This window comes from Bacillus rossius, chromosome 7 (genome assembly GCF_032445375.1).
Source record: "Bacillus rossius redtenbacheri isolate Brsri chromosome 7, Brsri_v3, whole genome shotgun sequence".
NCBI lineage: Eukaryota > Metazoa > Arthropoda > Insecta > Phasmatodea > Bacillidae > Bacillus > Bacillus rossius.
Window position 1 is genome coordinate 69,120,101 of NC_086335.1, and position 18,381 is coordinate 69,138,481.

The 18,381-nt window shown below is 44.3% G+C and overlaps 1 protein-coding gene across 2 annotated transcripts in view; it reads right to left on the reverse strand.

Annotated features, from left to right (window-relative positions):
- Positions 1–728: 728 nt before the first annotated feature.
- Positions 729–18,381, reverse strand: part of LOC134534307 (symplekin) — a 32,390-nt gene continuing 14,737 nt past the window's right edge. Inside the window, exons 9-19 of one of the 2 annotated variants that reach the window (XM_063372680.1) lie at positions 18,200–18,334; positions 16,605–16,806; positions 16,321–16,513; positions 13,152–13,347; positions 11,799–12,040; positions 8,039–8,389; positions 7,097–7,209; positions 6,498–6,685; positions 5,182–5,358; positions 4,163–4,249; positions 729–1,434 (exon numbers count right to left, since the gene is read on the reverse strand). In XM_063372680.1, coding sequence (XP_063228750.1) covers positions 1,345–1,434; positions 4,163–4,249; positions 5,182–5,358; positions 6,498–6,685; positions 7,097–7,209; positions 8,039–8,389; positions 11,799–12,040; positions 13,152–13,347; positions 16,321–16,513; positions 16,605–16,806; positions 18,200–18,334 — 1,974 coding nt within the window. In that variant the 3' untranslated portion in view covers positions 729–1,344. Of the gene's footprint in view, positions 1,435–1,474; positions 1,583–4,162; positions 4,250–5,181; positions 5,359–6,497; positions 6,686–7,096; positions 7,210–8,038; positions 8,390–11,798; positions 12,041–13,151; positions 13,348–16,320; positions 16,514–16,604; positions 16,807–18,199; positions 18,335–18,381 lie in introns of those variants that run through there. The other variant, XM_063372679.1, reaches the window with a different exon arrangement.

The window sequence follows — 18,381 nt, forward strand, 5'->3', positions numbered from 1 at the left end:
CAGGTTGAATTTTAAGATGAATTTTTTTTCCAATAAACAAACTTGTTATCAAAAGTTGTCTTTCTCTGTCTATAAAACATTGAACACACAACATGATCGATCTTAATAATTATTAACCTATTCATTCATGTTAAATAGCAAAGCTATTAATTATGCTTAACAAAACTATTCCAAAGTGGAAATGTCGCAGTCTTGGTCATTGGTATGTTATAATTTCTGACTCATAAAGATGATGGATAAAAAAAAAAGATTATATCACAATTAAATGAAAACCCTGCAATTTCGAGAGACCTTGGGAAATCTCAATCGGAATGTTCCGACCAGGATTGCTATGCCTAGTGAGTGTGCCACCTCGCTTGGTGGTTTATTAAACAAACACGTTTGGAAGAATTGGCAGCCCTGGGTGAGGGCCTAATCACCTGTCATCCTCGAGAGGACTCCCCTGCTACGGTACACAGTGGTACCAACAAAAACAACCTGAGATAATGCCAGCTACAGTCATGTCTACTAGAGTAGCTACTACTAATTCCCCTCGCCAACTAAGGATTTCAAATTAAATCATTACATCCAAATCCATGTTATAATTAATTCATAATAAAATTAGGTCACAATTCACTTATAACAAGTATATTAATAACATTCAGAGTAAACTCAATATTTTTGTGATAGGTCTTTTAAAAATACTAAAAGGTCAGGCATAAACACACAAGAATAAATACAAAGAAAAATAAGTGTCGCATGTATGGTACATCAGAAGTTACCTTTATTTATTTCTCAGAGGAACACAAATTTCTCACATTGGTTTAGAGTGGTTCTGTGAACAGTGAGGCAAGAATTATATTCTTGTTATAATTTTTACTTTGATAAGGCTGTTTTTTTACCACCAGTTGGTGTCTTGCACAGTGAACAAACCACCTAAATAAATACACATAATTTATATACATGCACTTTTACTGAATAATTTTTCCCACAAGTTTTGAATAGTAAAAAGATAAATATAAAAGACGAGGGAAAAACATGATTTTACACAATGGTACCGGAGAATCTAAAAACAAATTCACAATTTCTGGTGAAGACTTCAAGCGAATTGCCAACATTCATAGAAGTTTATTCAAAATATGCACAATATAGCTAGTTTTATTTTTTATTTTTTTTTTTAATTTCAGCTACATTTTCCTTTGACGATATAAATTCATATACAGACAACATGGACTACTTTGGTTCCACTTCACCCAACAGGACTTGTTCCACGGCTCCAGCCTCCGCGGCAAGGTGCACAGCTCGGGACAACGTGGGTGCCTCAGCACCACTCGGCAGACTGTCGTCCCGCCCACGGGACTCGGGTTACTCCAGGCCGGGGGGCGCCGGCTCTGCCATGAGCGTCGCGTCTTCTACCTCGTCCTTCATGTCTATGGTCAGCTCCGTCGGCGACATCTGGCGCAGGAGAGAACAAACACAGCTAGGTTGTTGTTTGTGTTATTGTTATTAGTCAGCTCCGTCGGCGACATCTGGCACAGGAGAGAACAAACACAGCTAGGTTGTTGTTTGTGTTATTGTTATTAGTCAGCTCCGTCGGCGACATCTGGCGCAGGCGAGAACAAACAAACACAGCTAGGTTGTTGTTTGTGTTGTTGTTATTAGTCAGCTCCGACTGCGACATCTGGCGCAGGAGAGAACAAACACAGCTAGGTTGTTGTTTGTGTTGTTATTATTAGTCAGCTCCATCTGCGACATCTGGCGCAGGCGAGAACAAACACAGCTAGGTTGTTGTTTGTGTTGTTATTATTAGTCAGCTCCGTCGGCGAAATCTGGCGCAGGAGAGAACAAACAAACACAGCTAGGTTGTTGTTTGTGTTGTTGTTATTAGTCAGCTCCATCGGCGACATCTGGCACAGGAGAGAACAAACACAGCTAGGTTTTTGTTTGTGTTATTGTTATTAGTCAGCTCCGTCGGCGAAATCTGGCACAGGAGAGAACAAACACAGCTAGGTTGTTGTTTGTGTTGTTGTTATTAGTCAGCTCCGACTGCGACATCTGGCGCAGGAGAGAACAAACACAGCTAGGTTGTTGTTTGTGTTGTTATTATTAGTCAGCTCCATCTGCGACATCTGGCGCAGGCGAGAACAAACACAGCTAGGTTGTTGTTTGTGTTGTTATTATTAGTCAGCTCCGTCGGCGAAATCTGGCGCAGGAGAGAACAAACAAACACAGCTAGGTTGTTGTTTGTGTTGTTGTTATTAGTCAGCTCCATCGGCGACATCTGGCACAGGAGAGAACAAACACAGCTAGGTTTTTGTTTGTGTTATTGTTATTAGTCAGCTCCGTCGGCGAAATCTGGCACAGGAGAGAACAAACACAGCTAGGTTGTTGTTTGTGTTGTTGTTATTAGTCAGCTCCGACTGCGACATCTGGCGCAGGAGAGAACAAACACAGCTAGGTTGTTGTTTGTGTTGTTATTAGTCAGCTCTGTCGGCGACATCTGGTGCAGGAGAGAACAAACACAGCTAGGTCGTTGTTTGTGTTGTTGTTATTAGTCAGCTCCATCGGCGACATCTGGCACAGGAGAGAACAAACACAGCTAGGTTTTTGTTTGTGTTATTGTTATTAGTCAGCTCCGTCGGCGAAATCTGGCACAGGAGAGAACAAACACAGCTAGGTTGTTGTTTGTGTTGTTGTTATTAGTCAGCTCCGACTGCGACATCTGGCGCAGGAGAGAACAAACACAGCTAGGTTGTTGTTTGTGTTGTTATTAGTCAGCTCTGTCGGCGACATCTGGTGCAGGAGAGAACAAACACAGCTAGGTCGTTGTTTGTGTTGTTGTTATTAGTCAGCTCCGTCTGCGACATCTGGCGCAGGAGAGAACAAACACAGCCAAGTTGTTGTTTGTGTTGTTGTTAATAGTTAATTCTAGTAAAAAAATACTGTAAAATCCCATTACAACAAACGACCTGAAAAACAAGAAGTATTGGTACTTAGTACTTTATACTGCACTGCTAACAAATGTAAAAACAACTTGTAAGGATCTCAAAACACTATAAGGCAAGAAATCCTTTAAAGCAATAATTTAAATTTGTAATCAGATTTTACTGCATTTATTAAAAAAAAAACCAGGGATGGGCCAATCAAATCCTCAAATCCTTAGTATTTGAAGTATTTGATATTTGAGGAAAAAGATTCAAAGAAAAATATTAGAGATACTAAAATTAAAAATTTCTACACCCATAACCTCTGAAGTTTACAACGTCAATATTTTTCTACATACCTAGCCTGTTACCATTCCCCAAGATACAGTACTTTTAACATGTAATTACATGTATAAAATACATTATGTAATGATTCCGGAAACTTAGTTTACGAATAAAACTTTTGAAGGGTCTAATGTTTCAATACCAAAGTTAATAATTTTTTTTCTTATACATTATTTTATTTTGAACCCTTCATACCTAGATTTGGATTAGAGGGGTACATTTGAGGTACTCTTTGGGATTCAAATTCAAGATTTGGCCCATCATTAATTAAATTATACATTCTTTGAAAAGGTTTGAAGATGCACAGTCATGCACTAGAGGCTTAAAGTGGGCTCCAAGCTGCTGGGTGACTCAGCAGTGCTCGTGATGCTGAGTCACGCCCGAGTGTCGGGCCAACATGGACACACTGATCCACTGTGGCTTAGAGATGAGCTGGGAATGAAACTGCAGTGGAAACAAAGGAAACAAAATGTTATAATGGGAAATGGAAATGAGATAAGGGGGGAAAAGTGAATAAATGTACTTAAGATTAAGATTACAGACAACATTTAGTAAAACCAAATTCATCCCTAATATGTAAGCCCATTGTAAAAATTTATGGGTAACATTTTCACACTAATGTGTGTATCTGTGAACTGAATTCACAATTTTGTGCTTATTTAATATTTTTTTTTGTATTAACTCATAAGGGGGAAAAAAAACACAAAATCTTAAAATTTTTGTAAATACATTATTGCTTCATAACCAAAAATATTCCGAGATGCCTCGACAAGATAAAATGCATTAAGGTTTATCATCTCCTTGACGAAGAGGGTCGCTAGAGATGGTAAAGGAGAAATGGCAATGCACGTGCCCTGGTGGGTGGCGAGTGGACCACTAGACTGCCGCCGTGCTCAGTGACGAGAGAGACTCACCACATCAGCTCCCAGCACGTACTCCTCGGCCATGGCTCTCCGTTTGCCCATCAGCACGTCCATGATGGACTGGGGGATGTGCGTGCGCTGGAACACCACCACAGAGCTCTACACACTCTACACTCACTGCCTTCACACCACCACACAGCTCTACACACTCTACACTCACTGCCTTCACACCACCACACAGCTCTACACACTCTACACTCACTGCCTTCACACCACCACACAGCTCTACACACTCTACACTCACTGCCTTCCACAACACCACCAAGCCACTTCATCTGACACACCAAATCAGTCACTTCGCCCTACTTGGAATCCACCCACATCTACGACCCATGCTAAAAATAACATACAATATGTTTTTGTCATTCAAACCACGGGATCAACGCATGCATCATTAGGTTTAGGGAAAAAGTTAGCTTTCACATGTAGTGGATACAGATGATACATGCTTGTCAGCGAGGGACTACAAAAGTATTTTCTGGCAAAAAATACAAGAATTTTATTCAAATTAATAGAGCTCTAAGCTGGTAAATCATCTTACACGACAACCTTCTCACGTGATGGTAGTACACGTGTTGCCGCTACATGTATAGACACAACTCGCCAAACTTATGTTCCCGTTACGAATAAAGGATAGAAAGAGCTAATACTGTTGGAATGAACTGACCCATCTTAAGCCTCTGTACCCACACTTACAACCTCCATTAATTGGTGTTCTGCATCTTCGTGTTTTTATTTTCGCATGATGTCATCATTTCTAGCGTGCAGAATTCGAAATCAAATCAGTTAACAGATCCCTCCCCAATATGTTAAAAAAAAAAAAAACTGCCAGTCGATAATTTTACGCAACAACCCTTCGCTTCAATATCCTGCCAGGACACAGCGCAGTGAGGGGAGAGGGGAAAAAACTGAACTTGTCCATTATCCCTAAAATTCTCATCAGAGAGTGAACCAAACCGCCACATGACTTCACCGAGAGCGTGTGAAGCACCGAGCGGAGGACAGCGCACCTGGTTGTCCGTGAGGGCCTCCACGTGGGCCAGCAGCGGCGCCTGCAGCTCGCTGCAGCTGTCGAACACGTCCTGCAGCTGCAGGGCTGGCAGCTGCAGCAGCACCTGGAAGCTCTGCGGCTGAGTGCGCTGGCAGCACTTGATGAAGCCCTCCCACACCTTCTTCTGCGTCCACACCTGCACACCGCACCCCACGCCCCGCCCGTCAGTCCCCCCTCCCCGACCGCACACCACACCTGTTCATCATGCAGGGGTCTGCAAGTGTTGGCAAAATATTTGACGATCACGAGCAATTTGATATGCGATCCACGTTTCAAATAAAATAAATTTTATTACTCATTCATTAGCTATACATACAAAAAGTGGGACTAATTCACAAAAAATTTAAGTGAAAAGACTAACATTAATGATGCCCAGAATATTCATTAAAAATTTGTAATTTAAAAAAAAAAAAAAAGATTTAATATGAAACAAATAATCCGTAATTTTGAATAACAAATATATCACTTTATTATAATTCCATATACATTTCCATCTTTTTTTAATTTTCATGTATACTGCATATTATTCTTTATTTTTTAAAATCAAGTTTAAAAATGAGTGCATGTATTTATGTATGCACGTTAGACGTTATACTTACTTGATGTAATAAAAAAAAACTAACTTTAATTTAGGATGCGTTTAATGAATAAAAATAAAATATCCAAAAGGTCTGATTTGATATTATTAAATACAGTTCATAAGTATAAATTGAATCAAATTAAATTTTTTATTAATAAATACTCTGTATTCAATATTAATATAAAAATGTGTTTAAGATTTAAATTAAATAAATTAATGAAGATAAATTTTTAATTAATCATGATAATGTGCTGACAGTTTATTCTAATGTAATATTTTTTATTATATATTAAATAATAGTGTAATAACTGTTTAGTTATAATTTAAATTGAAAATAAATTACACATACTGGAACATAATCTCACTTACATAAATACACTTAAAAAATTGTATAAATACAATTACTATCACTAACATTTACAATGAACGCATTTTATTTTTTTTTTTAATTTTTATGAACCAGTATTCAATATCCATCACTAGAGTACATGTTTTGAGAGCACATGTAGAGTTTTTATTTGTGTGTCGCCTTTTTTTTTCATCCTGTCAATTTTTGTTGCATGGTGCGTGCGTATCTAAAAATCCACTTTCATCTTTTTTTTTTCCATAACGCACCTAAAGAAGTATAACTCCAAAAATTTAATTACAAAAATATTTGATGTTGGTGAATAACTGGATGTTGGAAGCGGCCGCACCTGCTTGAGGATGAGGCGCTGCAGGATGTTCATGACGAAGCCGATGAGACGCGGGTAGAGCGACAGGGACTGGATGACGGTGCGCATCAGCAGCGTGGGCAGCGGGCTCTGCTCCATGAGGTGCTGCATCACCACCGCCAGCACCTCCTGCGTGTACGCCTGCTTGTCGGAGAAGCACAGCGACGTGGCTGCAACACACCCCCGCCCGTTGCACACACACGGCCACCGGCCACCGAGCTTCGTCCGCACCAGCCCTGGTGCGAAGTTCCTCAAGCGCTGGAGACAATTTTACTAACAAAAAGGTTAAATTGGAATTTGGAAATGTTCGTAATTGGGATTTAAGGTACTCCTCCTGGGCTGTCCATTCAAGAGAAGCCAGTTCATTGTCCCTATACACACAATTCGATAATCATCTTTCCTCTGCCGACCAAGAATTCGTGGAAAGAAAAAAAAAAAGATATACCTAGAGGGGACTTAAAATTAAAATTTTATTTTCCCTTTAAAGTTAACTTTAGGTATCTTTAAACACAGTATGTACTCCGTGTCTCCTTGCTTTGCAGTGCAATCTCCGTCACGCCCCCCGGCCCTCCCGAACTCACCCTTGATGACCATCTTCAGCTCGCACTTGAGTGGGTCGATGTTGTGCAGGGCTATGAGCAGCTCCGCCGGGGTGATGGGCGAGGAATGGTACTCCGAGTGCGTCCCCAGTAACCTGCGGGCAACGCACCGCTGGCTGTCCCACAAGCAGTGTACACTCAAGCCTCATTAATGCAATATATGTTCACAGTCCCTAGTAATCACCCACGAGTTATAATGCCAAGCAGTTACCATTTAATATATATAGTTTTTTTTTACCAAGACAAAAAAAATTACATGTATTAAATGTTAACGTCTCGTCAACACCTAGGTCCTGAGACACGATGTAAAGTGATGCTGCTAAAAAAAAGAAGAGCGACACAGAAATACCCTGAGAAAACCTACTGGCCTTGTCAACTCCAGTCATGTTTCACAATGTTCTACGCAGCAGCTCACGCGGGATGAATACAAACCGAAAGACGGCACCTTGGTTTTTAACAATTTTTTTTACGACATACTGAAAAACTGTCTTCTCAGAACAAATTAAGATATTTATCGAGATCATAAAACATTGTACATTGACGTTATTAGCTACAAAATTACAGTTGCTGTCATTCCCAAACACTGATGTACGTTGACACTCCACGGGGGAAACTAGTTGTAGCAGCCAGTCACTACAGTATAGAGTATAGACTAACCTTTCAAGAAGACAAACTACAAATCTATTTCAAACAGTTAAATATTGTCAGAATCTAATAAGGACGGTTGTAACCCGGGAAGCTCCGCCGGTACCTGTTGAAGACCTCCTTCACATCTATTTCAAACAGTTAAATATTGTCAGGATCTAACAAGAACGGGAAGCTCCGCCGGTACCTGTTGAAGACCTCCTTCACATCTGTTTCAAACAGTTAAATATTGTCAAGATCTAATAAGGACAGTTGTAACCCAGGACGCTCCGCCGGTACCTGTTGAAGACCTCCTTCACCACGACGGGGTTCAGCTTGATGAGCTTGGGCAGGGCCGCCACCACCTCCTTCTTGGTGAGCCCGTTCAGCACGGGGATGAGGAACCGCACGTCCGACACCCGCGTGTGGTACAGCTCTCGCACCCGCTCCACCAGCTCCGAGCTCGGCGGGGTCTTCTCGGTGAGGATGTGGATGACGCGCGTGACCAGGGTCTCCGCCCCCTTGGGGCACTCCTCCACCAGCCGCAGCAGCTCCAGGGAGTGCATGCCCATGCCCCTCACCGGCTGCTCCAGCAGGCGCAGGATGGTGCGCTTCACGTCCGCCGACGTCTGCACGTACACGCGCGCCAGCCTGCACAGCACGCACGCTCGCTCTCCAGCTCTGCCTGCACACAGTAACTGCTCGCTCGCAGTCACTCCCCGCTCACACACAGTCACTCCTCGCTCGCACACAGTCACTCCCCGCTCGCACACAGTCACTCCCCGCTCGCACACAGTCACTCCCCGCTCGCGCACAGTCACTCCCCGCTCGCGCACAGTCACTCCCCGCTCGCACAGTCACTCCCCACTCGCACACAGTCACTCCCCGCTCGCACAGTCACTACCCGCTCGCACACTATCACTCCTCACTCGCAGTCAATCCTCGCTCGCTCACAGTCACTCCTCGCTCGCACACACAGTCACTCCTCGCTCGCACACAGAGTCACTCCCCGCTCGCACACAGAGTCACTCCTCGTTAGCACAGAGAGTCACTCCTCGTTAGCACAGAGAGTCACTCCCCACTCGCACACAGTCACTCCCCGCTCGCAGTCACTCCCCGCTCGCACACAGTCACTCCCCGCTCGCACACAGTCACTCCCCGCTCGCGCACAGTCACTCCCCGCTCGCGCACAGTCACTCCCCGCTCGCACAGTCACTCCCCACTCGCACACAGTCACTCCCCGCTCGCACAGTCACTACCCGCTCGCACACTATCACTCCTCACTCGCAGTCAATCCTCGCTCGCTCACAGTCACTCCTCGCTCGCACACACAGTCACTCCTCGCTCGCACACAGAGTCACTCCCCGCTCGCACACAGAGTCACTCCTCGTTAGCACAGAGAGTCACTCCTCGTTAGCACAGAGAGTCACTCCGCACTCGCACACAGTCACTCCCCGCTCGCAGTCACTCCCCGCTCGCACACAGTCACTCCCCGCTCGCACATAGTCACTCCCCGCTCGCACACAGTCACTCCCCGCTCGCACACAGTCACTCCCCGCTCGCACACAGTCACTCCCCGCTCGCACACAGTCACTCCCCGCTCGCAGTCACTCCCCGCTCGCAGTCACTCCCCGCTCACACACAGAGTCACTCCCCGCTCGCACACAGAGTCACTCCTCGCTCGCACAGAGAGTCACTCCCCGCTCGCACAGTCACTCCCCGCTCACACACAGTCACTCCCCGCTCGCTCACAGTCACTCCCCACTCGCACACAGTCACTCCCCGCTCGCACACAGAGTCACTCCCCGCTCCCACACAGTCACTCCCCGCTCGCTCACAGTCACTCCTCGCTCGCTCACAGTCACTCCTCGCTCGCACAGTCACTCCCCGCTCACAGTCACTCCCCACTCGCACACAGTCACTCCCCGCTCGCACACAGTCACTCCCCGCTCGCACAGAGTCACTCCCCACTCGCACACAGTCACTCCCCACTCGCACACAGTCACTCCCCGCTCGCACACAGTCACTCCCCGCTCGCACACAGTCACTCCCCGCTCGCACACAGAGTCACTCCCCGCTCGCACACAGAGTCACTCCCCGCTCGCACACAGTCACTCCCCGCTCGCACAGTCACTCCCCGCTCGCACACAGAGTCACTCCTCGCTCGCACAGTCACTCCTCGCTCGCACAGTCACTCCTCGCTCGCACACAGAGTCACTCCCCGCTCGCACACAGAGTCACTCCCCGCTCGCACACAGAGTCACTCCCCGCTCGCACACAGAGTCACTCCCCGCTCGCACACAGAGTCACTCCCCGCTCGCACACAGTCACTCCCCGCTCGCACAGTCACTCCCCGCTCGCACACAGAGTCACTCCTCGCTCGCACAGTCACTCCTCGCTCGCACAGAGTCACTCCCCGCTCGCACACAGAGTCACTCCCCGCTCGCACACAGAGTCACTCCTCGCTCGCACACAGAGTCACTACTCGCTCGCGCACAGTCACTCCCTGCACGCACATGTCTCCCTGACGAAACCCACAACACTTTCCCAACCTTTCAAAAAAACTAATCACAACTACCGTAGTCTGTTGGTACTTGAATGAAACATACACCAAAATTCAAAATGAACAGAAATTTTTCAAAATGTTTGTATCCTTTTCTACAAAAAGTATGAATGGGCCCTTTAAATCATATAAAAAATTTTGTGTCACTGAAAGATTTGAGTTTTAATGGAAAAGATATAAATATTGAATTAAGTAAAATCAAAAATTCAATATTGACAACTAAAGTTAACTATGTATGCACATCTCCATTTTCTTCATGCCTATCCTATTTCGATACCCGTGATATAGTACTTTTAATATGTAATCATGAAAATAAAGTTACAATATATACATATTGATTTGGGAAACTTATTGAAAATTCAACATTGAAAACTAAAGTTAACTATGCACATCTCCATTTTCTTCATGCCTATCCCATTTCGCTACCCATGACAATGTAATTTTAATACGTAATCATGAAAATAAAGTTACAATATATATTTATTTGGGACACTTATTGAACTGAACATTATATGTACATATGTTTAATGTTTTAACTAGGCTTGTGAGAATATTTCAGATACTGGTCGCAGTCCTCAACCAAGTCACAGGCTTGGCCACGGTATGGCGGGCGGACCGGGTATCTTGCAGTGGTTTCCCAGTGCCTTCCGCAGCACACCATTGGTCCTGAACCAGCGACAAGTGACAAGTCCTCGACCCGGCCAGTATCAGAACCCGGGCATTTCCCAAAACCCTCAAGATATGGCGAGCTCTTCAAGCCCACATTTTTCTCCTGGCTCAAAGCCACTGCTACCATTTTACTCATTTAAGAATAATCACAACCAAAAAAAAATTACATTTATTGAAACAAATCAGCCTGAGGCAAATGATCCTTGCTGATTTTCATTATTGAATATATCTGGAATGCTTCACAGGCAAACAGCTAACAAACTAAACAATTCTAAATGCATCAAAGCCAGAAGCAGAACTTAAACCCGGGACCTCGGGGTAAGAGGTCAGGTACACTGACCTCTAAACCAACGCCATTCAGCAAATGTTCTGAGCACCACAACTGGTAGGCCTGTGCGAATACTAGTTTTTTGATGTAAAAAATAAATAGTGAATACTCTCAGCGAAGCTGTATCACACTTACTTTATAAAATACAAGATTTCATTTTTCAAAAAAAAAATAATCATTTAACATTTGTAGTGTTTGAACTGATTAAGTGATTAACCATTTGGGCCCTTTGAATAACCTCATTCAATACAAATTATAACATAACCATGCCTAAATTTAATTGAGCATTCATAAAAAAGCAAAAATTTGCAACCTTTATTTCAGCAAAAAACATACAACACATATAATATATATATATATATTTTTACGAGCAAATCTTAAGACTTCCAATGTTTTAAAGCTCTGCAACAAATACAAAGCTTCACATTACAAGCGAAGCTCCAAATAAAATGAAAAGCACATGTTAGAAAGAGCTGGGACTGAAGACGACCGGGACTCACTCGTGTATGAGCTTCTCGTTGACGGGCAGCAGGGCCATGTAGAGGTAGAGGCAGGCGCGCACTATGTCGTCCGACCAGGCCTCGGACTTGGTGGGCCGGCCCCGCTCCAAGCCGAACAGCAGGTCGGGCGGCTGCGGGAAGCGCAGGAAGCTCAGGTAGAAGATGGCGTACTCCTCCACGATGCTGTGCAGCTCGCTGCGGCCGTACAGCTCCGTCACGCACTCTATCGCCTTGGCGCGCACCTGGAACACGCCTCGCCGCTAGCCATCGCTCAACATTCTGCAGTTGCGCACCTGGAACACACCTCGCCGCTAGCCATCGCTCAACATTCTGCAGTTGCGCACCTGGAACACACCTCGCTGCTTGAGATCACTCAAACTTCATTCACTAACGCCTCCGAGATGTACGAGAAAGAAAAACACATCTGTTTTAGGAAATTTTAAAGATAGTTTACAACACGTTTGTAGAATGCGTTAAATTTTTAACACTGAAAACTACGTGTAAAATAAATAATATTTGTTGAAGACAAAAATTAAGCCACCTGCCATTTTCACTAGATAGTCAAAGATATGAATATACACAGTGCAACAATTTCGTGTTCGAGTAGTGCAGTAATACTCTAAACGTTTATTCCCGACAATGTTTTCTTTTGTAGTTTATTTGCTATGTAACAAATCTATAAAATACAACAGACCATTCCAAACTGGCGCCTTTACCTTTGTTCTGAAACGTAAATAGTGGAATAAACATTTTATGTTTTAACCATACTTTAAGAAAATTGTGATAATGTAAATATGATATTACATTGGGAAATGCTTCCAAATTATTTTATGCTCTATGAAATATTTTAAAAATGTAACAAGTTATAAATAAAGATTGTCAAGTCTCATCCTGTTGCGTATAAAGAACTCAAATTTAGAGTCAAGTCAAGCTTTAGCTGATCACTTGATTTGGCTCAAACTTCGAGCCTCATCCCCTCTCTAACATAATAATATAGATTACAAAAAATAGAAATAATATATTTGGGTATTTTTAGAGAATAACGCTCTTTCTTCTGACAAATTATCCAACATCCGTGCAAGCAAAGCGGCTAACACGCAACTGTATACCTAAAAATATTACTTTGCTGAATGATTCTTCGGTGGGCCGCAGTAAACAATTTCAGTCGGGCAGAACAGGCACAGATCGCCAGCTGGCCTTCACTGATGTAAATAATCAGTTTTTCCTTAAAACGTTGCCTCGAAATAAGTGCGATAATTTCACACAAACTACTTGAACCCTATGTTTAAGCACTCGAGCGTTCATCCAACTGGGTGATGGGTGATTCTCCTCCGCAAGGAGGCGGGGGCATACCTGCGGGTTCTCGTGGGAGGTGTGCTCGAGCAGGGCGTTGAGGAAGACGAGCTGGCGCGGGGGCCGTCGCAGCACCAGCTCCTGCAGCAGTCCCAGGCCCACGGCCGAGCGGCCCTCGTCTCGGCACAGCTGCTTCAGCAGCTCCACCGCCCCCTCCGTGATGTGGGGCGCCTCCAGGTACAGCCGCGTCACCAGCCTGCGCCAGGGCCGGATCCAGAGGTCTGGAGGCCTCGGGGCGACAGAGGAGCGGAGGGCCCCCCCCCCCCCGGCCCCAAATTTGTTTTCCAAATAAAATGAACAATTTTTTTTTTCAGGCGAGTTTTCCAATAAATAATTTATTGTGAAATCAAGTAGATTCTCTTAGCATTAAAAAAAAAACATACATGAATACAACCGGAGACAAGAATTATGTATATGAAATTAAATTTTAGTGTTAATGAATATTTCTGTTAATATTTAACAATGATGTAATCATGCATGTACAAAGTACTGTAGGTAGGTAAAGGTAAAACAGCGAAAAAAGAATATCAAAGGATTTGTGGGGGCCCCCTCCGTTTGTGGAGTCCCCGGGGCTCTCGCCCCGGTTGCCCTCCCCTAAATAGGGCCCTGGCCTGCGCGCACCACGCCCGGCCATTGTCCCCCTCGCCACCTCCGTGCACACAGCATCTCTCTCCATCACTACATGTTTCCCTACGGATCTCCACCGTCACCAGCCTGCGAGCACGACACTGCACGTGCCACCTCTCGCCACCTCCGTGCTCACAGCGTCTCTATTTCCCTGTGGATCTCCACCAACAACTCATTAGTAGAGACCGGAAAAAAATCGCGGGTTCAATGACCTCCAGGATGGACTCCAATATCCTCTACACACTCGGGCAAATGCCAACTGTTCATTGGCCGCTGACTTGTGAGTCGTCACGAATGGGTGACCGTCTGTGATTCGACGCTTCTACGAGTGATGGGTCGCTAATTGGCCCTCAGTCCTCCAGATTAACAGTGGTCCAATGGCAGAAGCAGCACTAAGATATAATTATTTGAATTTTTAGCACAGCACGTAATGAACCCGCAAATTTTTCAGGTCTCTACTCATTAGTAATCAACATGAATCATATGTGTACTTTCAATTTTCAAAATTTTTCAGAAGCAACAGGCAACAGAACCTTTCAGATTTTACAACAAAACCTCGTTAATTTTAACTTATATCATATTAAAGGTACAGTTTAATTGAAATGGTTTTTAGATGCTTCGTAATTAAGTTTTAAAAGTAGTACAATGTGAAAGTCAAAACAAAATGACCTGTTATATAAACCGGCGGCCAGAAAACTGCCCGGCTTACGAATGCTAACAACCGGCAGCTCCAAATCCTTGTGACACTTTACCAGACATCCTAGCAACCCTGTCTTCAACTTTCCAGACTCGTAAATCTTTGCTATACAATAGGCGATAGACTCCCGATGAACCAACGTAATGACTGGCAAGAGGTCCATGGATTACCAAAACAACATGGTTACAGCAATGTAAAAAAAAATTTTTAATTTTTCATCCTGACTATTAATACAACCACTGTAACAGACGTCCCTCAAAATAACACCTTAATTTGTTTCAGTAGAACATTGTACTAATCAAAACAACACTAGTCAAGTACAATTTTTTCATTAATATAATATTTTAATCCAAATAATTTGCTTTCCAATTAGGTTAAGTGTGCTTGCTGACTAAAATTTAATCAAGACACTACATCATTAAAATTAATTTACAGTACTAATGCACATAAGTCTAAACAAACTTGAAATACTTTTAAATGACATTCCTATGTAGTCGCTACCAACATTTCTGAGTTACATAATGTGTTTGACATCAGTTAAAATTCAGTTACACACAAGTGAAGTTGTCACTGTGCGCGCAGGGAAATAAAAAGTCAAAATGGTTTATGGAAATATGGCACGGTTAACCTGCCGGGTAGTCAAGATTCTACTGTGAGAAAGCAAAAATTTGCAGTATTTCACACTTCACCATGTGGCCGGCCAATTGAGAAAAGTAGTTCCTGGCTTAGTGTAGTGTAACAAAACTCCAATTCTGAAACGGGCGGCTGTAGGTACAGTAAACTCCCTATTATCCGAGCATGCTACAAAAAAATACAGCACATATGTAAATCTGTATTTTATTACAAGTGAGCAAATTTGAACTCTACTGACAAGTGTATTGTGTGCAGTATACAGTAAAACGCCACAGGTCTTCTCGGAACTCACGCAGTGTCTAATGAAGTCTCCGAGTACGTACAGTACTGTATCCTTGTCACGAAGCAAGCACCGAGCACTTTTATGTTTACATTACTGAAATGTATTGTACGTTAATTATTCAGTAAAATACTAAAAATTTTAGCATCATTTAAAATTTTTAAACTGTTAATTGTAACTTTTACTGTACATACATGTTTAGATTTTTAAGTTGAAAATTAATGTTTATTTTTTTTGTTTCCCATTTTCGGCTCTTTTGCAGATCATCCGCGATTTTCACTATCCGCGGTGGCCTTGCCAATTAATTTCGCGGATAAGGGATCGTCCATTAATCACATGAGGCTCGAAATGGGGGGGGGGAAGGTTGGGAAAAATCACGTAATATCACAAGGGGGGAGGGGGGGGGTGTACAGAGACATCACGTGTATTTATTTTTTGGGCCCGATTTATACTAAATCGAAAAGTGACGCGTGACCTTGACTCGCCGCAGCCGGGCGACGATATCCCCCCCGCCGCTACATGAACCGCCCGGCTCGGCTCGCTGGTCGCCAGAAAAGACTGCGATTTTGGCGTCGAATACACGCGTAAATCACACATAAGCTTTTTCCTTTTTTTTTATTTTTATTTCCGGTGAGAATAAAACCTGCAACCTTAATGTGTGCGCCTGGACATTTTTATCACTGTGCTTAATTTTCCGAAAATACAATTAGATTATACCTATATTTAAAGATAGTATTCTGAAATTTTTAAAAATATTTCGTACCAAAAAAAAATACACGTGATTTATTGGGGGGAGGGGTGGAGGGGGGGTTTAGTCTTAAACCTCACCACAAATCACTAGGGGAGAGGGTGGGAGGTTGAAAATTTGCTAAAAAAAACCATCACGTGATGAACGGACGACCCCTAACTGGGAGCGCCGGGTGCGCACTCACGAGTCCTTGGCGTCCACGAGGCGGCGCGCGAGGGCGCACAGCAGCTCGTCGTAGGCGCCCGCCGGGTCCACGTCGCGCCGCAGGAAGCCCGGCACGCGGCTGAACCCCTGCATGAAGCTGTACTCCTCGTAGAGCCACGCCAGCGCCAGGTCGAGGCGCGCCCGCACGTCCTCCAGCAGGAACCCCAGCACCTCTGCGGGCCAACACACACACCACACACTCGCGCGTGCCGGGGCGCTCGAGAGCCGTCGCCCTCGCCGGTCGCCGGCCGGCCGGGCACTCACCGTGGCGCACTCGCGCGTCGAAGGTGGCGGCCATGGTCGTTATCATCTTGCTCCGGAGCAGGCCGACCCCGGTGGGGCCCGTCGCCCCCTCCGTGCGCATGACGCGCTGCACCGCGCTCACCAGCATCCGGCCGGACGTCTCCCCGTCCAGCGGCTTGGTCACCTCCGACAGCTTCAGCGTCTTGATGCGCTGCTTCGGCGCCTGCGCACGCACACGGCTCACTTCCCCGTGTCCCCACAGCAGGTTCGTGCACACAACACCACCTCAGACATCGCAATTTTCAATGTATTCTCTCCTGACTACCTCAACTTACCAGAAAACATAACTGGTGAAGCTAAGCATCAACGCTCATTGACTTCCTCCGTCACACAAACATTGCCAGTGAAAACAATTCATGCCATGTGACACTCAACTGCTAAAAAAATTGAGTTGTCTCATTTTTTAAAAAATCAAACCTGTTAAAGTCTTCCGACCGTGAATATATTTATATGCTTAGTGGTGTTAATTTTTTTTCCAGCATATTTTAACTACTATGTAGTTGAAATATGAACAGTTAATCCAACTGGCTCAAACTTAAGCATACTGAAAGACCGAGCATATGCGAAGTTAAAGCACCGCATGTCAAAGATTCAACACAAGAAAGGGGGATGCACATAAAGGATAAAGATAGTTATCTTGGGACCACAAGGTCCAACTGAGAGTTTTTAAATATTCATCATGCCTGGTGTTTGAATAAACCCTTGCCTTGTCACATGAGCAAGATGAGTCAGTGGTCCTGGCCTCTGAGCCACTCTGATGGCATGCAGTTGTTCACATCTGCGATTTTAAATTAACTGCTTTTTTTTTTGTGAAAACCTTTTCTTTATAAACTCAAATAATAAATAACTGGACATGCAATATCTGTTCTAAACACAACACAATGGAATAAAGACCTTTCACTATATTCTGACAAAAATAACTGTAATCTAACATGAACTCCAGAATAAGATACAGTGAAACCTCCTTTATCGGGTTCAGATTTATAGACATTTTACATATTTAATGACAATAGTGTTCCACATCCATGCAAACAACTGTTAGCACACGATAAAATACCTGATTATATTTTTGCTACATAAATGTAGCAAAGACCACCACACGCAGCAAAAAAAATACCTGCCACTAGTTTTCATAATGCCGCGTTTGATCAGCACCCACTGTATGGTACGAGGATCATTCTAAAAGTAAAGAACGTCTTGATGTTGACGAGCCACGCAGTCCTGCCAACGCCCCCACCGCTGCGTTGTGGACCTTCCCGTTCCTTCGCCGGTCTGAAGCTAACAGTATCACAGGGCGTTGACGTGGATTATTTTTTTTTATATTTAAATAGTATAGAGCATGTATACTATGTATTTTTCTTTAAAAAAAAATTAAAATTTGTAGTAAACAGTAAGTCTGCGTAGGGATTTTGTTTTGCTTTATTAACCATATTGCCTGGATCATCCAGATTTAAAACTGTCCTGATTTCCTTCGGTCCCAGTTAGGTCCAGATAAAGGAGGTTTAACGGTACGTCACGAACACGCGGGTGATCCCCGGCAGCCAATCACGACTTGCCTTGGCCGGGCCGCCCGCGGGCAGCAGCGTCGCCCGGGAGGCCTTGGAGTCGCGGTCGTCCATCATGCCGGTCACCACGTTCAGCACGGAGCTCTTGGTCGCGTCTATCTCGTCGTCCTCGCTCATGGACACCAGCTGACACCACGCATACAGACACAAGACACGGTACACTACACAGAGCT